Source organism: Eutrigla gurnardus (genome assembly GCF_963514095.1).
Source record: "Eutrigla gurnardus genome assembly, chromosome: 8".
NCBI lineage: Eukaryota > Metazoa > Chordata > Actinopteri > Perciformes > Triglidae > Eutrigla > Eutrigla gurnardus.
In genome coordinates, this window is record NC_139922.1 from 22,706,613 (window position 1) to 22,728,678 (window position 22,066).

At 46.9% G+C, this 22,066-nt stretch overlaps 1 protein-coding gene across 1 annotated transcript; it reads right to left on the minus strand.

Annotated features, from left to right (window-relative positions):
* Positions 1 to 1,762: 1,762 nt before the first annotated feature.
* On the minus strand, positions 1,763 to 19,538 carry nol4la (nucleolar protein 4-like a). The gene is made up of 11 exons (XM_084014990.1): positions 18,674 to 19,538; positions 10,759 to 10,914; positions 8,866 to 8,977; positions 7,279 to 7,388; positions 5,201 to 5,342; positions 4,173 to 4,465; positions 3,856 to 4,041; positions 3,135 to 3,323; positions 2,904 to 3,020; positions 2,626 to 2,815; positions 1,763 to 2,309 (listed from the first exon to the last, which is right to left on the minus strand). Exons 1-11 carry the CDS (start codon positions 19,013 to 19,015, stop codon positions 2,092 to 2,094), a joined length of 2,055 nt encoding a protein of 684 aa, XP_083871116.1. The 5' UTR covers positions 19,016 to 19,538; the 3' UTR covers positions 1,763 to 2,091.
* Positions 19,539 to 22,066: the final 2,528 nt, after the last annotated feature.

Sequence of the window (22,066 nt, forward strand, 5' to 3'; positions counted from 1 at the left end):
CTCTCTGAACTTTGACAAATCAATAAGGTGCGAGCCGCTTGTCCGGGTCGCTTGAAGAGTCATCGTCCTTGTTTGGAATGTTTCAGCCGACTGAATTAAAATCATCACAGATTGATGTCGTACGAACTGGGTCGCTCCACTTATACACAAACAGAAATCTAACATACTGGCAATGCTAACACTTACGCCACCGAAAAGAGGGGAAAAAAAGGGAATAAAAACACATCCGCGACTTGTCTTTTGTGCCGAGTGACTCACCATTAAAAGTGTCTGTTGTGAGACTGTGCTCTAGATCTGCTTTGAGATTTCTGCTTGTGTGCTCAGACCACACACACACACACACACACACACACACACACACACACACACACACACGCACACACATACACACCATAGCAGAAAGCTGAGAGTAAACTGTGATGCGATTACAGATATTTCAAAGATTGTCTCTTGCTTCTTTTCAGACAGTGTGTTTTCAGACATTACGTCTATGATGGAGATGAGAGAGAGAGATAGAGAGAGAGAGAGAGAGAGAGAGAGAGAGAGAGAGAGAGTTTGACACAGCTGAGGTCAGAGGGGATGATACAGCCTACACACACACACACTCAAACTACATCCAGTAAAGCCACGTGGATGTGAGGGTTACACCAATGCATGTGAGCTCAATATGCTCCTTGTTAACCTTTAAAAAAAAAATACTCACAGGACAATTCCTTCACAAAACGACCCCAAAAATCACTTTAAAAGGTAAAAAAAAGAAAAAAGAAAGAAAAAGACGTGCAACATTAAGTCTCATTTTTCGGCCAGGTCCCATTTTCCTTTTATCACTACGGATGACTGATCCCAATACATGAAAGTGCCTCAGTTATGAGGTGAGCGATAGAGATCAGTATTCACAACAAACAACAACATTGAAATTGGCTACAATGCTGCATGGGATATCATTTTTTTTTTTTTTTTTTTTTACGACTTGACAGTTACAGTGAGGAGATCGTGGTAAAGTACTCCATCTATTTTATTTTATTTTTTTTGCCTTAAAACGCTTCAGCAAGTCTGGGAGTCATTTCAGTAAGGACACCATTACTGATTATCTTCAATATTGCACCGTTCTCCTCTTTTCCAGTAGCACTGGCTATAAACTAAGAGTCTAAACAATATATCAATCTCCTGTTTGTTTGTTTTCCCTGACAGGTGTCTGTGACCTCAATTTGCATACCCAGGCTTCTTAAAAAGCCTCTTTTCCTTCTTTTTTTTTTGAGTAATGAGAAATTGCCCGTGATAGAAATATTCATAGTAAAATAACTCACGTTGGGTGACGAGTCTTTGTCTCTTCGTAAACCACGTGCCTAAGAATAAGAAATCTCACCAGAGCAGGACCGAGGTAAAGTTTTCAGGAGAGACTGTGTTTTTTTTTCTCGCCTATTTCACTCTCTGTACATTTCTCTTTTCTTTATTTTCTTTTTTTACGTCTATTCAAGTCAGCTTCTTTCGGTAGATGTCGAGGTTAACAGGACGGAGGATTTAGCAGCGACTTTCAGAAAGCAATGCTCTAAATTTTCCATGAGACAGAAGTGAATTTGGAGATAATTGACTCAGACGACCAATCAGATCATGCATGTTAAGTTAAAACAAGGTAATGGCAAATCACTGCTCTTCAATAATTAATTTGTCCAAACATCTGCATAAACGAGCCAATGTGGCATCATGGTCACAGCTAATTTAAAATTCTGTTACCCCCCTCCCTCCCCCTCCCCCCGTGCACCAATGCTGATCATTCTTTCACATAGATCATCGCTTCCTGAGACGAATGGAGGTTGAAGTGGTAAAAGCAAACTGAATGGGATGAATGGCTACAGATAACAGGGCACTAAGGTCAAAGTGAACCAAATGCATAAATAAATTTTCAGCCTGTGATATGTTCCAGCCCCGTCCAAATACATAAAAAGTGTGGGAATAAGTAAAGGTGCCAAACCTACAGGGCCCACTGTGCACCGCGGTGTCACTCGTGTACGTTTGTGTCTTTTGGATGCCCCAGATGTGTGAGACTGAGCGCGACGGATGTGGTTTCGGGGGAGACGACTCGGCTCCTACTCAGTTCTGCTGCAGGATCAGGTTTTCCAGCTCGTCCGCTGAGCGGAGCAGGAAGGCAGCGGACTCCCGGTATCCGGCGATGAGCTGCCTCACCGCCGTGACCTCCGGGGGGCTGAGCTGAGCCGAAGCTCCGCCGCCGCCGCCCCCCTGACCGTGACTGTTGGCGCTGGAGGAGGTGGTGTTTGGGCCGACTGACTTCATGCTCAGATCTGTGGGACCTGCAGACACGACCGTGATAAACATTCCATAAAGGAGACATAAAGGGCCGGCAACCTGAGACTAAATATCCAGAACAGAGCAGATAAACATCAAAGAGGAGCTCAATATCTTGAGGAAAGGGAGAATCTTGCATTATTTATATATACAGTATATATACATAAGGAAAATGGAATCCCTAAGGAGGAGATTTGAATTTCAAAATATGTTGTGTTTTCTATGAATTAGCATGAACCCCCACTTTATTTACAGGACTAATGTGTTGAATATCTCTTCCTTCTAAACACACAGCATTAATAATTCCCCTCCGGGCCTCACCGTTGGCGTGTGACGCACCGGAGTTCTGCTGGTTGCTCCCGACTGTCCCGTATCCCCGCAGGTTGTAGTTGAGGCCTCCGTTGGTGTAGAGCTGGTCTTGGGCGAAAGCTGCGCTGGAGATGGTGAACCCTGACGGGGCCGCGGAGGCCGGGTCCCTCGAGTTGGTCGTGTCAACGGAGGCAGGTTCGTCCTGTGAGACAATGACACTGTTTTCAGCATGGAAAAAAAAAAAAACCCTGCTGGGCAAATTCACAAACACCAACTGTCAAGACATTTACCGCTGGGTAGACATCGAGCCGCATCCTCTTGGCAGCGTTTCGGTTTTCGTTCTCGCAGGCGGCGGCGAGGATGTTCTCGGCCATGGCAGAGGTGAGGTGAGGAGGTGTTGGTCGTATCTGCCGGGAGGGGGTCGGCGAGATGTTTGACACGTTATAAACAGGAAACGCTTATTGGGATTCATGAGTGTATGTGGGATTAATGCAGACAATATTTAAACTGAGTCACTGTACCTCCAAACCGCCCTTTTTCATGCGGCGGCAGGATTTGAGGTAGGTGCGGATGCGCTTGCGGGAACGCTCCTGGAATTCTGGGAACTGGCGGCTACAGGACTCGATGATGGCCTGGATCTTCTCCTTGGGCTGTTTGGAGATGGGCACCATGCGGTCCAGATTCTCATCCACAAACAGACGCACAAACATCTGACAGAGAGAGAGAGAGAGGGAGAGGGGGAGGGGAGAGAGGGGATGTAGAGCAGAAAAAATGGAGTGGGGGTGCCGGGTAGCAAGAGAGAGAGAGAGAGAGGGGGAGAGGGGTGTGGGAGTGTAAAACAAAAGAGAGGAAAGGGAAGGCAGGGGAGGGGGGAGCATCAGAGGTAGAGTGGAAGAAGAGAGGATAAAGAGGGAGGGGGAGGTGATGAAAACAGGAGAGATGGAAATTGAATCATTGCTCATATTCAGGACAATATTTCTAGTGTTTGCTTATTCACACATGGCTGCATTTTTTTTGCAACTCTCCTGTTTTTGCTTCCATTAGATGCAGAAATGCCCAGATAGTGGTTTTTCACAGAATAAACAGGGAGCGTCGGGTATTTGCCGATATTAAGTTAGGATATGAGATTTTTTTTTCTAAGTACAATATCTCTGCATCATGACACTTGTTATTCAACGGGGCGGGCTGATATCCAACGGGACTACCATGCTTTCTCTCCATTTGAATGTGATTATCGCTTACATTGAAGGCTTTGAGTCTCTCCGGGTCCATCCCCTCGGCGTCATTGATCTTGTCGCTGTCATCGTGGTCGTCGTGATCGTCGTCGTCGTCGTCAATTATCTGTGTCCGAGCAGAAGTCAAGTCCTCGGCGCTCATGCTCAGTTCGGTCTTCACGGAGTCATAGCTTCCTGAGCTGTAAGGAGGGGACTAAACACAGAAACACACCAAGAAAAACTATAATATACAGACACACACTGATTTGATTTAGTCGGCACCGCATGAGAACAATCAAGTGCTGTGTGTTTGAAGTTATAATTATGTTTAATTCCTCGCCTCACCTTGTTGGTGTACTCTGTCTTGATGGGGTACTTCCTGTTGGGGTCTGTGGGGTAAGAGTTTGGCGGCGAGCTCCCCGCCGGCAGCAGTCTGTCGCTCAGATTGACGGGCTGCTGATCCTCCGAGGTGGACGAGGGCGAGGTTGTGCTGAAGTCCAGGGGAGCGCTCAGTCCGTTCTCTGTGACCTCCCCGTAAGGGGCCCCGCCATCTGGGGGGTTCCCACCCGCGGCCAGCACCTCCGGGGAGGTCAGGGCCGGCAGCCCGTTGGCACTGCCGCTCTCCGAGGAGTCGTCATCTGGCGGAGGGGAAGGGACAGAAGATGCAGGGATGAGCTGCTTGTCATGTTTGCATCAATGTGGGTTTGTTTACTACATAATAGGTCTTGGGTGGCGACGGAGCGGTGTGTGACTACAGGGGGGGTGGGACTTCCTGCCTGTTGTTGTGCTTTCTGAAACCGTTAAGGAAGTGCATATTGGGGTCAACTGCCAAATGGAATAAAAGTTGGGGTGGAAGAGTCTTTTAGTTTTAACAGCGCGGGGAGAAACAGATGAGGATGAGGAGGGACTGATGGGGGGGAAGGGAGCCTTCACAGCTTGTGCAAAGTGCAGGTTTCTAACCCAGTTTCTTTGTAAGGATTTTACTGGGACGTCTGCACACGCCGTGTTCACAGAGTGGTTCCTCCATTTCAGTGATTCGCCCTGTTTTCTGTCTTTTCTAAAGTGGTGCGTAATCTGTGAAGGTTAACACCGGCCTTTGTCCTACTTCTCTAAGCCCTGTACCCTGAGAGGGAGAGAGAGAGAGAGAGGGGTGCACAATGGATTGGGGCTGCAGTGGTGTCCCACCCCCCCCACCCCCCCGTAAGGGTGGATTTATTTGGATTAGTCCACTAATAACAAGGCAAGCTGTTTCCTGCGTAACACCAATCTGTACCCTTTTAATGTAATGAGTCAACCTTCAAGTTCCAGATGTAAACAAAACGAACATGTCAGTAACAACCAGTACAAGACGTCTACAGTAAGGGATGTCTTACCGTCCTCTTCTTTAATGGGGGCTGCTGGGTCGCTGATTTTCTCTCCATTAGGGGGACCGGGCTCAGGCACTGGGGGCTGTTCAGCTGGGACCCATGTGGGCTCCACGCCGTTCATGTCCTCGCTGCTCACCGAACTGTCATCCTGGGAGGAGGACAGAAGAGACCGTGAGACTTTCTGTAGTTTATTTCAAAGTTTATCTCTGCAGTCATTCGGTTTCCTAATTGCTTCTGCCGTCCAAACAAGCCACAAAGGTTCCCCTTCGATATGTAAATGTTAGCGATGGGGGACGAAATCCAAGATGTTACACAAATCACACAGAGTTTTTAACCATGACATTCCCTCCTTGTGCTTCCACAGACCATAATTCACTGTTAAACTACAGCAGAGGGAGGATAACATAACAGCTTCAGCTGATCTTTGCATTCAAACATCCCTACATCGGAGAAAAACCACAATCAATACCACTTTTAATGTCCAGTACATTCACAGGGCTCCCTGTTAAGTTGGAGCGCTGCTATTTTGTTTTTGAGACCCTAAAGATGCTTCTTGTAGTGAAACACCAATATAAGTACACCATGAGGGTAAAGGATTAGCATGAGCTCATCTCACCTGCTAACAGCCATGAGCACATTTCCCCCTTTACGTCCCGCTAACATAAATGGCGACTTCTCTTCCCTCAGCTGGCAGAAATGGGAGCAGAACTACCAAACTGTGTGGTGGGAATGGAGCGGAAATATCATCTATTCATCTCATTCCCGCCACACGAGCACACAAATAGCACTCAACTCTTGGGAATATGCATCCATCCCTCTGTAAAGGGTTTGAGGAGGACCGAAATGCTCAGTGACAGCTCCATTAGGTGCCAAGTGAGCAATGTAGCATTAGAGAGAGAGAGAGAGAGAGAGAGAGGGAGAGAGAGAGAGAGAGAGAGAGAGAGAGAGAGAGAGAGAGAGAGAGAGAGACTTTAATTGCACCGTCTCTAAGTAGTTGGAATGTAACATCATTAATGTCTATGCTTTGGGAAAGTATATAATTCATAAAGTCTGAGAATTTAAACCTAAACCTGAGACGAGGTTCATTATGAAGCAGAGTTGGGAACAAATTAAGTTCAAGTACTTTTACTTCTAAGATAAACTTACCATTATTTAAAGTTTATTTGAATAGGGACAGATACAAAAACATAGATAAGCTTTGAACAGTCATCTGATTTACGCATCATAGTGTTTTTACAACAGCTAATTAACATTTACTCACTCATTAATGAGGTAGAAAGCAATATATCTGCAGAAGTTGATACAACTTTTAGTTGATCAACTAAACACTGTTGCTCGACGGCCACAGTGAGGTGTAAAACAGTGAGACTGATAGAAAACAGGCCACGTGTAGCTGCACTGTAACCATCACTAAAGTTCTGCAAAGCAACACAACAGAACCAACCTGCTGCTTCTTCAAGCGACCGTCCTCTGGACCAGACGTGGAACGAATCACTACAAGTCTCCTACAACCGTTGCAGCAACCCTCTGTGGTGGTTAATTATTAAAGTATTGCCCCCCCCCCTGCTCATTCTCAGTCTGCACACAGATGTGACCAACACACTCTGAGCATTTGTTAATTTGTACTCACCCGTGAATCACGGCCTGGGTCATTGTTCCGGATAATCCTAATTATGCCAGAGTGAGGTTCTACATTATCATCATCAAGCAGCGCTACCCTGCACTTTAGTGACAGTGGTTTCTGAGTGTTTCTGTCACAGCCGCACATGGGAGTGGTCTTCCACATGACGTCACGCAGTGGATTAACTAATCCTCATTTCACACTGAGCTCCTCCTCCCTGCAGGACGACTGCTCTGATTGTTTGGTATTGAATTAAAAAGTTTGCCTGCACTATTTCTCCTCACAGCCTCCACGGGACCCAAACCATTAACCAGAGGGTATGCATGTCAGTACAAATACAATAACGGTGGGAAAAGGAGATGTTAACAGTGTTTGATGTTCTAATGAATCCACCAGGACATCTTGTGTCTATGGCCACGTGTCACAAACATTCACCATCCACTTGCAGAGAAGATGCACTTACCCTTTCTGTGGCCGTCATGCACTGCAGCTTCATTTGTTTCAGGTAGGTGGCAGTAAGAGGCATGTTGTAATCGATGAGGTCCGGGACCAGCGAGGTGGGTCTGTCATTTTCTGAAGAAATTACAAGAACATTCAATTACGATTTCATGTGATGAATGTGGATACAACCAGATGAACCGAGTTTTATCTAAATTTGGAGGAGTGGGAATAACATTTTCAACTTTTGATCAGCAAAAAAGTAACAAAGAAGGTTACATTCAATAAGTTTACAATTGTGAGGCAATTCAGGGAGAAATATTGTATTTTTTTACTCCACTAAATGTATCACTCTTTCAGATTATTATTAAAATGATCCCCATACTCATTGATTTACACACAACTATTACTGGATTCCTTTGAAACCTGGAGAAAACCTTTAAACGTGATGATTCTTGTCATGACATTGGGTTTTATATGATTTCCTCTTATTTTGTAGTTCTTATCTCTTGTGTTTGGTTTTGTGGATTTCCTGTTCTGTTACTTCCTGTTCCTTGTTCTGACCTCCCCTCGTTTATGGTGTCTTGACTCGTCCTCTTGTGTTGATTACCTGTCTGCCCTCATGTGTCTCACCTGTGCCAGTCTCCCCGCCTCCTGCTGTGATTGGTCGGCCTTCCCTCATGTCTGTTCAGCTGTTTCTCGTTCCCCAATTAGTTTCATGTGTGTATATAATCTATAATGTGTGTGTTTCCTGTTTCTTTGTCGGTTTCAGTTTAGTAGCTCTTGTGTTTTTGTGGATTTTGGGCGTTTTGGACTCTTTCCTTTTGTCGCCTGCGCTTTGGACTCTGTAAGTTTATTTTCATCCTTGAACCTTTTTTCAGTAACCTTTTTGCCTGAGTCTTCTATTGGCTCTCTCATTCGAAAATATGTGTTTAAATATGTGCACCTCTGAGAAGGGTGATAACAAACTTCCTGTTGTTTCTTTATGGACATGCACCTGTCCATCAAAATTCCCCCTCACCGTTTGAAAACCTCTGCCTTATAATAGTATAATGCAAAGGGCTGATATGGAAGAAGTAGCCTCTGCTGTATAACATCTGAAATCAAAGGAAGTGGCTGAGAGCTGTCTGCAGTCTCCCCACCGGCCACTAGAGGGACTCTGTATTCATTTTAATGGTTGTACACAAAACCCCAGAGGTGAGGTCCTCTTGAGTCTTTGTTACAGCATGCCGGTGATGGATATACACACACAATATGTTTTATTGATGAAGGTTTGATATAATAAGTCTCCCAGCTACAAATACCTATAAGGTCACATTGGCTCATATTTAGTGTCTGACAGGACGATGGAAAACTCACCTTTTATTTGATATACCAAATATTGTATTAGATATTATTTCAGACATAATGTCTGGCTGTAGCAGGAGATTGATTGCTTCCTAATCCCATCCCAGCATGCAGAGCAACATAGTAATTAACCCGTTTTCCATGTCAGCGTGTCAAAGGGATCTGAGAGCGTTACACCTTTAAAGGTTGATTTCAGAAATAACATATCAGTTAATGATGTCTCCGGAATTAGCGAGCCCTCCACGGGTCAGGTGTGTGCCAGTACCTTTGAACTCTGCGGTGCTGGGGTTGATGTGCATCCTCTTCTGACACTCTCCACAGCTCATTAGGAACCGAGTCACCGCCTCTCTGGGCAGGAAGGCGTAGGTCTCTGCTATCTGTGCCGGGGGAGAGTGAGCAGAGGAGACCGGGTTAACGGCAACAAAACTGGCAGCGGTTATGGCTCATGCTGTGAACTCAAACTGTGTGTGCAGGTGTTTCTGTTTTGTTTTCTTATTTTGTACCGTGCCTGTGTGAAAGTTTGAGGGGTCAGTAATTGTGCGTCGTCTGGATGTGGCGTGAGGAGGAATCCTCCCTCTTGGCGATCTCGGGTGGCCTAATTCTAGCTGCGTGGAGAGGAGGACTTTGACACTCAAACACAAAACAAGCGGCGTCATCGTTCTCCTCCTGCTCTCTCAGGTGCAGTCGACTCGTATCTACGCCTCTTCCTCATGCTCGGCCTTCCTTCCCTGTTTGTCTCCACTGCTATGCCACCCTCTCTTCCCTCGCCCCCCTCTGGCGTTTCCCTGTAAAAATGCGACCTTCACGTGACCATGGAGAGGCAGCAGGGGTGCCTACCCCCACCGGCCCACCGTCACAACTGCCACAGCTCCCCATCCCCTTTGCCCACCCACCACCCCCCCCTCCTCACCCCTACTCTCATGGCCCCTTGAGGCAGCTGAGAGGGAAAGGCCACCCAGAGGAGCGTGCACCTCCCAGAAGGCCACAGTGACAGTTCCATATTATGCCCTGCCCCAGTGATGCTGCCTCCTCAAAAGGGTACACTCTATGAGACGTGACAGGACCTCTCTACAGGGCAGGAGGGAAGTGGCTCTATGATTATTTTTTTTCCCATCCCGAGGGGTGGGGGGGGGGGGGGGGGGGGGGGTACCAGAGTCCTGCTTAACCCCCCTCCCCAACACTGCACCAAAGCTGCACACAAAGCCCCTCGTTCTGTCAGGGTACCGGACCTGAAACCACACCTCAGTTTGCAGCACAAACCTCAAATTCTGACTGTCTTTGTTCCCCGAAACACGTGACACCATAAAACTCTTGGGCACCATAAGTACTTTGTTTTTTTCTGGTGAAGGTGGTTACTTGGTAACTCCTGATGTTAGACATTATACATTATATAGCCTATTGTCCTTCACTGTGGGGGGGGGAAACATCTTTGAGGTCTCAATTAAACATGCCTTTAGGCGCCTGGAAGTTTTGCAGACTTCAGACCCACTTCTTTCAGATAAAATAATCATACTGGGATTTTTTTTTTAAACCACCTCCAGCTGTGGGACAGTTTTCAAACAAGGGAAAAAGTCTCAGAAAAACATCATCTACAAAATATAACAATAAGCAGACAATATAGGTATGGTTTGGACCAGACTGAGATATCTCCATGGAATATTGGACAGGCGTTCATGGTCCCCTGAGGATGAGTCCTACTGACTTTGGTGATATGGTGACTTTTCTTCTATAGCCAGTATGAGGTTGAAGTTGGGGTTTTAGTAAAATGATTACATGAATTTGGTATTTTTCATATTATGAATGTAATGTAATTCCTTTGGCAATTCCTTAACTTAGCATCGAGCACCAGCCTCAGGTCAAAGTTTGACCTGATCAAAAATGACTGTTTTCCCAGTTGACTAGCTAGCTATCGTGCTACTTCCCTAAACAAAAAACATGGTAAACACGCCTATCAACACGTTGATTGTCATTGTGACATTATTATTAAGTTCAAAGCACCACTGCCCCTAAATCACTGAGCTGCTGACATGGCTGTAGACTCTTACATCTGTGGGCTAAATGTAGCATGTTGCTGTAGCCTGTTTATTGTTCATACGGATGTTTTAAGTCCTTCCTTTTTCTGTGGATGAGGGGTTAGCTGCACCCTACCCATACCCACCGCTTTGTAGGTCTTCTTTTGGCCGGCATGTTTGGGTGCTCTCCCGGGGTCGGCGCCCATCTCCACATGCATGGCATAGATGATGTCAAAGAAGTCCTCGACCACAGCGACGCGCTTCAGGGAGGAGTTGTCTTGGGCCGAATTCCCATCTGAGCACTGAAACACAGACGCAGAGTGGAGTTTAGTTGCAATGGCCTGCCACGGGTGCGTCATGTGTTACAGCTGGAAACGGAGCGTCCTGCGTCCACATGACGTGTGCAGGATCTTTAAGGCACGAGTCACGGGCCGGGTTGTGACGGTCACACACACTGCACGAGGTGTCCTGGCCAGCACGGAAACAGCCAGCCTCGTTTTGTCCACCGGCCATCTTATCTTTGAATGTCTTTCTCGGGTGGAGAAGTCTCGGCCCAGCCATCACCTCATCTCCGCAATGTTTAAAAATAACACCACCGACACCGTACAAGGCTAACAGTCCCTCCCACCACCACCTCTGGCAGCCATCCTGCCTCCCGTACTGCTGACCCTGTCGCCATAGAAACTGCCACTGATTTCTCTCGGGCAGGTGTGCTGGGCAAAGGGTCATGTGACAAGCCATAGAAGTGGGATCGCCAGGACAACGGCCTCCATCCGCATGGGGGTTTTCTTCTCCCTTCTGCCTCCGTCTTTTTTTTGTCAAGTACAACTCTCACTTCCCCTCTTGCCTGACAAAAACACTTTGCATTTTCCACCAGATCTTATCTTGGTGTTTCTGCACCTGCTGGTATTTTTAAAGCGTCCCAGCAAGCGTAAAATGTAAAAAAAGAAATGGTTTGGGGCATTTAATTAGTTTTTCTCGTGAGTTCTCCTCTTCCTTTACAGATATGAGACACGCTCTGACATTTTACGGAGATTGGGATCTGGGTGGGGAGTGATCTTTTCTTGTTTGAGTGAGAGGAGGGTCCCGAGTTCAAAAAGTTGGCCCCCTGGCATCTAGGAGATACACTTTTGTCCCCCTCCCCTCCTTGACATTTCCACACAGTTCCTGGGATTGACATTTATTTTTCTCATTTTCCCCCCAAATACGTCCTGCCTCCATGTCCTTATCCCCTACCTCTCCGTCCCATCTTTCTTTCTTTCTTTCTTTCTTTCTTTCTTCCCCTCCTCCTCCTCTTCCTCCTGCTCTCCCAAGTGCGAGGTAATGATCGTTGCCATGGCAACTAAAACCAGCTCACAGAGCGGGTTTGTTTTAATCCGGCCCTCTCTCCCTCTCTCTCTCTCTCCCTCTCTCTTTCGAGCCACTCTCCGCTGTCAGCATGGGCTAAATGTAATGATAATAAATGAAATAATAGCAACTCTCCACCTCATCATCACAGCTGTAATCTATCGCACTTGGAGGTATCATCATCATTCCCCCGGTGACATCACCGCCGCCGCCGCCGCCACCGCCACCGCTGCTGCTGCTGCTGCTGCTTGGGACAATGGTGTCAGGTCCATTCACGCTGGATTTAGATAATCTCATACAACTGTGGGGTGTGCAGTGTACCCACACCGCTGCTGCATCCTCCACTGAATTCAAACCCAGCAAAATATCCAACACACACACACACACACACACCGAATATTCTGCTACGGGATGTGTTCCACCTGAAATCCAACCAAAAGACATGCATCATATTGCAAGGAATGTTTATCATTTTTGCTTGAAAAACAACTCAAGCTGTTAATAGATTATCAAAATAGTTATCCAATATTAATTGCCTTATCATTGCAGCTCTATTTTTTTGCCATACTACCCCCTCAAGTAAGAACTTGCATGCTAGGCAGCCTTTCTTTCCTTGCTGCTATACCTAAAGGCCTTCTCGGGCTCTTCTGCTTCTGATAAGCTCTTTAGTATCCAAACACGAGTCAACAGGGAGTTAAACATTCACCTCGAAACCCGACGTGATTCGAGTGTGTGTGTGTGTTCGTGAGCGTGGTGTGTGTTTAAGTGCGGCACATCAGCTCAGCACGTCTACCGAGCAGGGCTCGTATAGCTGAAGCATCTCGGAGGAGAACAGCTGTTGAACAGCGCTGTAGATATTTGGTCTCATCAGCAGCGTGCCATTTTTAAAGGAGCAAAGGAGACATGTCAGCATCTCTAATCACCAACAACACCGCCAAAACTCCTCGCCTTCCTTCCTCTCCTTCCCTCTGTCTTTCTAATCCCGTAGGACTTTGCTCTCCCCAGCCACTGTACAACCAGCCCCCATCCCCTGCTCGCTCTCTCCCCGTCCCGCACCAAACCGCTCTGTTGCTAGGAGACTGGAGGGGTTGAGTCTGCTGCCCCCACCCCCGCTGGCAGTCACACACACACACACATACACACACACACACACTGTAGCAGAGAGGGGAGAGAGGAGCAGTCCTGCACACAGGCAGGTCAGGAGGAGGAGGTGATGGAGGAAGAGGAGGAGGAGGGGGGGGGAGGTTCACGGGAAGCAGCTGGGTCACAAAGACAGGCCGGCAAAGATAGCAGAGATGCACCACACAAGAAATTAAATCCGCGGTTGAACGGATGCAACCACAACAACAAAAATCTCAAAAGCAGAAATTTTGCTTTAACTTTTCAAGTCGGGCAAAAACCTGAAGATGGTGTTTTTATTTTGTAGGCTGGCTGCAAAATAAGTAGCTTAAGTTTCAGCAGCAGAAGTGATGCGTGTTCAGGCACTTTCTGTGTGCATGCATGTGTGTGTGTGTGTGTGTGTGTGTGTGTGTCATGACTCAGATTATCTCACTGCAATGTGACAACAGGTCATCTTTTAAAGCCCCATGACCCCTCTGTAAATCTATCAACTGGCTAATGGACACACGAATGGAACAATCCTTGTTTCTTCTATGTGTGTGTGTGTGTGTGTGTGTGTGTGTGTGTGTGTGTGTGTGTGTGTGTGTGTGTGTGTTCAAAGTGCAATATAGATTTAAGATTCAGATGACAGAAAACCTGAGATAAAAAAGACTATTACCTCAAGCGTACCCCAAATGTTTTATAAAACCCTCCTATGTATTTTTGCTTCACCCTCCTCCTCTCAATTCATGAAGCCCTGTCATTAAATCCACATTAGGTGCTCTACCCCTCATGTCCGACCTCCATATCCGTGTGTGTGTGTGTGTGTGTGTGTGTGTGTGTGTGTGTGTGTGTGTGTGGTGTGTGTGTGTGTGTGTGTGTGTGTGTGTCTTCCTCTCCCGGCTGCTCCCGTGATGAACATGATTTGATAGAGTGTGTGACATCCCCAATATCCCACCGAGCCGGAGACACAGACAGTCCCAGCAGCCCCGGCAGACTGGCACTGTTGACGTTCCAGTCGCTGACTCAAAATGGTATGTAAATGACTCGCCCATACATCATCACAGAGTCCATTTTAAGGCTATTATCATACTGTCCCAGTTCGTTAAATGTTGGTCCTGCTAAGGTATTAAAAAAATGACAGTAGCGGTGTGGTAGGAAGATTATTGCCGTCTTAAAGGCAGTGTGTGTGTGTGTGTGTGTGCATGTGTGTGTGTGCGTGTGTGTGTGTGTGTGTGCGTGTGTGTGTGCGCGTGTGCTGAGCAGAACTCAGACTATCTCCCACACAGGGGGGGAGGCCCCCGGGCCAGTTAAAAATGGTGTTAATTTCTCCTCCTATGGGAAAGCAAAGAACGGTCTCTCCATGGCAACAGAGAGGGTGCTGAAGGGAGGAAACACAGAGCATGCGATCAGCGACCCCCTCTTTGTACGAGCTCACACAAACTACCACATACATGCAGTACGGTTTCCATCGGCCATTTACAGTAAGTCTCAGTCACATAAGGTGGAGGTGAAGTCCACTGTCCTCCAGCCTCAAACCGACACATCTCCACCCTCAAGTACAAAAGTCAATGCACAGGTAAATTCTGCTTGATCCATCTGTGGCGAGAACTAGGTGATTCTTGTTTGGGGTGGTGAGCATGTGTTGCCCCATATAAGCGCTACCAGAGAAGGATGAAACAAACCCAAAAAAAAGCGGGACAAAAGCATTGGAGAGTCTCCGTGCAACAAAAAAATAGCATTAATGCAAATGCTGTTGAATAATGGGCCAGTATTCTTTTGACTCTGTGGCCTCTTCCGCAAAAGAGGAGCTCTCAGGGGAAATGTGGACTAATTAATCAGATAATAATGACGATGCTCCTCTCCCAGTCTGATGGCAAAACACAAACATTTAGGGCCCATTTTCCATCACACAGATTAGGAAAAAGTGATTTCTGCACGAGGAGAGGACGTCCCACGATGAATTTTGTAAATTGACAGCATTATTTAATCCTATTCAGAAAACCTCTTTCTGTGGCGTTCCTGTTTCATTTCATCCTGTCCCGTCACTTTAAGACCCATTATTTTCTCAATTTATAGTCATTTTGTTAAATAAATATCAGAATATACTTAAACAATGGCCTTTATAACTTCCCAGAGGCCGAGGTGGCATCTTCATGTTCCCTGTTCCATCTGATCAAAACCCAAATATATATATATAGATATATAGTGATTGACAGAAAGTAATCTTCAACTATTTTGATTGTTTTTCTGCTTCTGGCTTCTTAAAATGTGATTTTTTTTCTCTTTATCTTTTGTCTCGTGATAGTTTTGAATACATTTGGGCTTTGGGACTCTTTGCTCAGACAAGATATTTGAAAGCATTAAACTAAGCTTTAACAATTTTTCACTATTTTCATTTTATAGACCAAATGGAGGAAATAATCAGATTGATCAATAATCAATTGTTATTTAGAGCCCTTGTTACCACATTATTTTCTTCATCTTTAGGACACTGATTGGTTTTTGGTCTGGCAGATGATAATGAATGGACCAATCGTACGAGTTAAAATATAAAGCTTTACACAAACTGTTGACTGCATAAATGGGAATGCACGATTCAACTTCAACTTGTGAAAATCATGTGACGTGTTCTGAACAGTTACGTGTGTGTGTGTGTGTGTGTGTGTGTGTGTGTGTGTGTGTGTGTGTGTGTGTGTGTGTGTGTGTGTGCACATCTGGGTGTGAGAGCATGTCCACCAAAGCCTAATTGTGAGACGAACAAAGATATTTACAGATTTCAGTTGGCATGGCAACAAAAAGCAACAGCTCACAGTACTTCAAAATGTTCAGTACAATGCTCGTGTCAGCCGTAAAAAAAGGAAACGCACGGGGCGTTAAAGCGTTTCTGTTGAGAGTGGCTGCACTCTGACTCCCCTCCGTTCTCCAGAAAGTATACGCGCTTAGATAGTGTGCAATTCTGTGGTGCATCTCTGTGTCTGTTCCCGGTCCTATTACCCTCCTCCTCTGTAGCGTCCTCTAATCAAGACATAATGAGAGCTAAACGAGCTTGCATCTCCACACACTGAGGGGCTGCTGGATGCTCTGAGCACTGAGCCGGGAGGACAGAGGCAGACAGAGAGAACGCAGAAAGAACACAATTCTGTGTCCGGCTTGAAAAGGGAGGCATCCACCGCGAGCGTGCGCTGTACTGTGCCCCGGCCTCTCTGTCCCGTCACACACTGAAGCAGCCTTGTGTGCTTCACTGACACGTAGAAGAGACCTTCTCTGTCTGCACATCAGCCACCATCATCCCTACCCCCACCCAGCCTCCTGTCATTCAGCCCCATGCCTGCCCCCTTACAGAAACTTGGCACACCCTGGGAGCAGCTGCAGCAGGGCTCCCAATGCTGGAGCACCAGGGACACGCCCCCGGCCCTGCAGCCGTACGAGGAGGCAGTGACCATTGTGTGTGTGCGTGTGTGTAGGCGAGCGTGTATGTGTGTGTGTGTGTGTGTGCGTGATTGCACGTCTGCTCTTGTGTGTGTCACTTTTCCACTGGCCCAGGACGGCCTATTTATAAAACCTGCGAACAGTGAATGAAAAGAACTCTGCTTTCTAATGCAGTCAAATGCATCTAAATAGGTTGATTTGTTGCTTCTGACTCATAATTTGAGGCCGTTTGTGTTGGCTGATGTGTTTGTTTGTTGTTTGAATTTCTCAAGTGGAGCTGAGTCAGGGGGACGCTTTCCCCGCGTTATGATATTAGCTACGAAGTGTGTGCACTCCTCTCCAATAAACAGAGCTACGTCTCCTTCAGTAAGACTTTCTCAGCCTCTCCGGTGGAGAATAACTTCATATTGGATGGGCTTCACTCAGAGACATCGGGCTCACCTGGAGGCAATTATATTGGCTGGAATAGGTTAATCTATTGAACAAGAGGAATGCATATAAGGAATCACAAGAGCCACAGACAAAAGCCAATCAACAACACATTTCAGGCACCATCTGCACCTGCGGAGACGGATCACACCTGCCCTGTTCGCCCGGAGGGAAACATAATATTGAAAGGAAATTAGAGGAGTTTTGTAAAGGCAGTTGGCCTAAATCTAAATCGTGCATTCACACAGGTATAACACCTGTGGAGGGATGAGCGCTATTCAAACCAACAACAAAAAAAATCAAAGCATTCAGTCAGTAATCGGTGCCAACATTTGTGAACAGAAAATGTGCTTTCATGCTCTTTGAGGTCCAGAGAGACCTTGTCCCTGCTGGCTGGGATTATTCCCTGAAGACCCTTATTTAAAATGGTGGTTGTCTCCTTTCTGGCACAGCAGGCCCCAAAAAAACACACAGAGGCATGGTGTGCGCGTGTGCGCGTGCACAAAGAGAGCTACCGGGGCACTGCTGACAGTTCACCGTGTACATGTTTATCTTGGAGAAAGGAACGTCAGCAATGCATATAGTGCGTTGTGGTGACCGGACTTCCGTTCCACTACATAGCTCCCCCCCTCGTCACCCAGAGACATGCAGAAGAGAAGTGTGAGCCCTAACTGTGGGCGTACGTCGCTATCAGTCCCGAGCAGCCCCTTTTGTTTCCGCCACAGCCCCTCACGTGGTCACCAATTACGCACGCCGACCTCCGTCAAATTGTTTAATAATAAATGTTTCTCTTGCAAACACGGTCTTGAACGGGCTTAATATCTCAACGTACAATATGAAAATGCGGCAGAGGCAGACTATCCTGGGCTACACAGGTGTTGCCAGAGCAACGAGTGCCTGCCAGCCGATCTGCATCCTGCCCAGGACAATGAGAAGTGGGGTGCAAGCACCGAGACTCTGGCTGTCTGCCACACAGTCACATTTCTTTTTATGGGGAGAAAAACAGATATTTCGGTGGGGGGGTATTTTAACCCTATCTTTGCTCAGCCAGATTAATCTCGCCGACCCACGTGACACAGTCCGGTTGGCTCGGTTCAGGTGGGACAGCGAGGTTCGCGTGTCGTTTTGAGGAACCAAACCCGCTGAGCGCGCAGCGGAAAGGTGAATCAGACGTGATCTAAGTTGGCGTCAGTGGCCCGTATACAGTCCGTCGAAGGAAGACACGCCGGAGCACCCTGACATGGGCTGCCCGACCCGCGAACATGCCGTTGCATTCACGCGCACGCGCACAGCATCGACCACATCGGGCTGCACGAGACCTGAACGACAAAAAAAAATGTTGTCAATAGACAATTATTTCGTGCTTTCTTTTGCGCCCGGGAGCGTGCCGGTGACAGGACTTCAACCTCACTGACAGATGGCTATGCATGATAGCCGATACCTTTTTTTACAATTGCGATTGCCAGAAGGCACCGGCGTTGCTATGGCAGCAAGGGATGAGAGTATATGGCTGCTCCGGTTGGGATGTGGACAAAGTGAAGCTTTATCGGGGAAAGGCGAGGGCGAGTCGGGACGACAAAAGATTCTAAGTTGTCATTTTATTCATGTGGCAGGTGCGTGTGCGCAGCCAGAAATAACGAGAACTTATAGGCAGCAACGGGACATCTCGTGCGCGTGTACATGCACTCTGTCACAAACACATGCACACACACACACACACACACACACACACACACACATACACACACACTTTACCGTTGTCTTGACCGGGACATATAGAACGGGTTTCCCCGGAGCTCCTTTCTTGTTGTGCTCTCCCAGCACGTTGGTCCCGACCTGAAATCCTTTCGACTTCACCCAGAATTTGAATTTGGCGTTGATGTGGCTGTTGTCGATATAGACGCCGTCCGACTCGTCGTTCTGCAACAGTGTCTGCATGATTTTGTTATATTTTCGCCGAGTGACGGTCTTTGTTTTGCCGGAGTCTCCATAAGTCCGGAGACACCAGTCCTGAAATTCACTGAACATCTCCGCCTCCAACACGACCGGACTCCGGCTCCTTTTGGGCGCATCCACGCACGCCTTTTTCGTTGCCATCGCTCTCTCGCTCTCTCTCTCTCTCTCTCTCGCTCTCTCTCTCCCTCTCTCTCTCGCTCTCTCTCTCTCTCTGAACCCGTTCAAACAGCCCAGGCTAATAAAGACTTGACTGGCTCCTGTGGTCCCCGCTGTCCCGTGTCAAGGAGGCTTTGGTTCCGGTTTCGGGACGCTGCCTCTCAGTGGTTCCCCCCCAAGCGAAAGTGACCCGGACGGTGAGCACACCTGTTTGCAGCGGAGCAGTGCTGTCCCGAACCGCAGCGGTGAAAAATGTCACTTCGTCACATCATCCGCTGAGTAGCAGAGAAGGGGGGCTGTCCTACAGTACGCCGAGCGGGTATCTCCCACCTGTGCGTAAAACGCTCTTTACTAAAGGGGAGGCTGTGGAAAGAAAAAAAAAACCCACAGTCCTCGCTTAACAACAAAGAACACAGACAAAAGCGTGAAAAAAAACGTCGCTTTCAGTTCCTATCGACCTACTTTCTAACAGCCAACACTATTCTCGGATGCGGGTTGCTCAACCCCTTCAAAAAAAAAGAGAGATGCTCTCTCAATGTGCTTCTTCTATATGGGGACACATCCGATCAACATGCGCCACCTGGGATTGTTTCAGTTCCTCACACCTGTTTGAATGCGAATCCCGCGTGCACCGGCTGCTCTTTCCGTCCCGTAAATAACACACAGTCACATTGCGCGTTTACACCGGTGACCGGTGCTTCATTCGCAGCAAAAGCCTGCCGGTTTGCGAGCACAGCATTATATGTTGGACCAGACGCAGAGAGGAAAATGTCCGATTTGGAGACGTGGAAGGTGAGAGAGAGGGGTGGGGGCAGAAAACATTTGATGCTGTCTGAAGAATATGCTAGACCATATTGATTTCACAATTTCCTTTCAAATAGGAAACACTTTCTTGCACATAGAGACGGCCAGAGATGTATAGATAAAACAAAACGTGAGTTAGATTAGTGACAGTCACGAGGCAAACAACCTCTAAAACACAACATATTCAAAAAGAATTATCTTCACAACAGTTACTGTGTTCAGATATGGTGGATTTTTGTGCTTTAGTGATAAAACATATCATATATTTATATATATATGGTGTGTAAATGGAAAATAAGTTTCTCTTGACAACCTTAGGTGTATGGTCTCAATATTGCAACATCTGTCCCAGAAGGGAAACAAAGAAACAAAAAAATAGCATTTTTAACAAAGAAGAATTTAATTTTCATATTAGGATCTGTGTGTGTGTGTGTGTGTGTGTGTGTGTGTGTGTGTGTGTGTGTGTGTGTGTGTGTGTGTGTGTGTGTGTGTGTGTGACTCCTCCTGGCCCGTGCATTATAGGCCCATGCTGGCGGTGGTGACTGCTGCTGTTGCCATGACAGCAGCGCAGCAGTGTCTCCGGCCGTGCAGAGGGTGAGTGGGATGCCCCGTCCCCATCTCTCCATCCTGACTCAGACAACGGCATGCTGGACAAAAAAAGAAAAAGCCCCACCCCGACTGAACAACATGCGTGTGTGCGAGAGTGTGTGTGTGTGTGTGTGTGTGTGTGCCTTTTGCATTTCATTTCATTTCATCATTTGGTCTCGTGTTGTCTTCTCTCAGGACTGGCCTGCATGCAGGATGAGCTCCAGGGCTCCCCCATCCATACCTCTGGGGAGGAAACAGCTCAACGTGGCTCTTATTTTGAAAGGTTTGGGTTTTAGACATGAATCTACAGTTTCTTGTAATTGTAGAAAGGTGGAAATGCCAAAAAAAATAAATAAAAAGGGGGGGGGAAAGAAGCCTAGAACATTAAGGCTACTCTCAAATGCTGATGCCTACTTGTAGCCTATAACATTACTGTCTGTCTATCCTTCTTTTTTTATTTTCAGTTTTATTTTCAATCTCATGAGAACTAACTGTTGATTCTTCATAAACCTAAATAATTCTTCTACTGGACCAAACATGCGCATCCATGTAACGGGGATCGCTCTCCTGCAGGGCACCGATCCCTGAGATCATCTCTCAGCGCCGCCATCCATGCCTCAGCTGTCAGACTTGTAGGCAGGGTCACGCCTCCTCACTCCTAATGAGGCAAAACTGCTGTAATTATGCTCACAACCCCCCCGCTGAGTGCTTTCCTTTCACTATGAGGTGGACAACTCCTGTCCTGTAAGGCCACAGCATGGCCTTGTCTCGCTGAGATACCCCACTCTTCAAAATAAAACCCCTCACTTTAAACCAAGCCTGGTGACAGCAGCTTCATACCCATCTTATACACTCCGACCTGCACCCCACTCACCTCTGGATTAAGTGGATACACCACCCTACAGTGTTGTCTCCATCCCACAGATGGATACGTCCTAGTGTGCATGGTGCTGGAAGAAATGTTTAAATCCTTTTACTTTTAAAATTCCTTTTCTAGAATACAAGAGTGTGAAAGTTACACGCGTAAGTCCTGCATATTTTTAGTGCATGTTCATACATGCAGCATACCCCCTTGGCAAACTCATGGCTCTGCTCTCATATGGTGGTTACCAGTGACAACGCTGTCATCATGTTAGGAGTCAATCAAAATGCTGACAATCTCATATTTTAACCTGCAAAGCAACGACATAAAGTATGAATATTATCCCCTTAAATGGAGTGGAATAGAAGCGTAAAGTTGCACAAAATGTAAGTTCAGTGGCAGTGCATCCGTACCTGAGTAAATGTGCTTTCAGTTATGTGAATTTCCATTACGCATTGTATGACTGAGGGTTCACCGAGTCACACTCAAAAACAGTCCCTCAGGGGCATTTCGAGAGCTAACAAAGAGGATGTCTGCAGAAGGTAGTAAAAGAGAAAATAGTGTAAACAAACCAAATCAGTCTTGGAGGAGGCGAAACAACCTAAACAGAGCTTAAAAAGACGTATGGAGTGGAGAGAGAGACTCAGCGACACGGAGCTGTGAGACTGAAGAAGAGTGTGAGGTGAGAGGGAGTCGGTGATGGTGAATCAGTTAGGGTGACAAATGTACCCTCCTCAGCCCCCGTTGATCCCAGAGTGTGATAAAGTCTGAGTGACAATTTG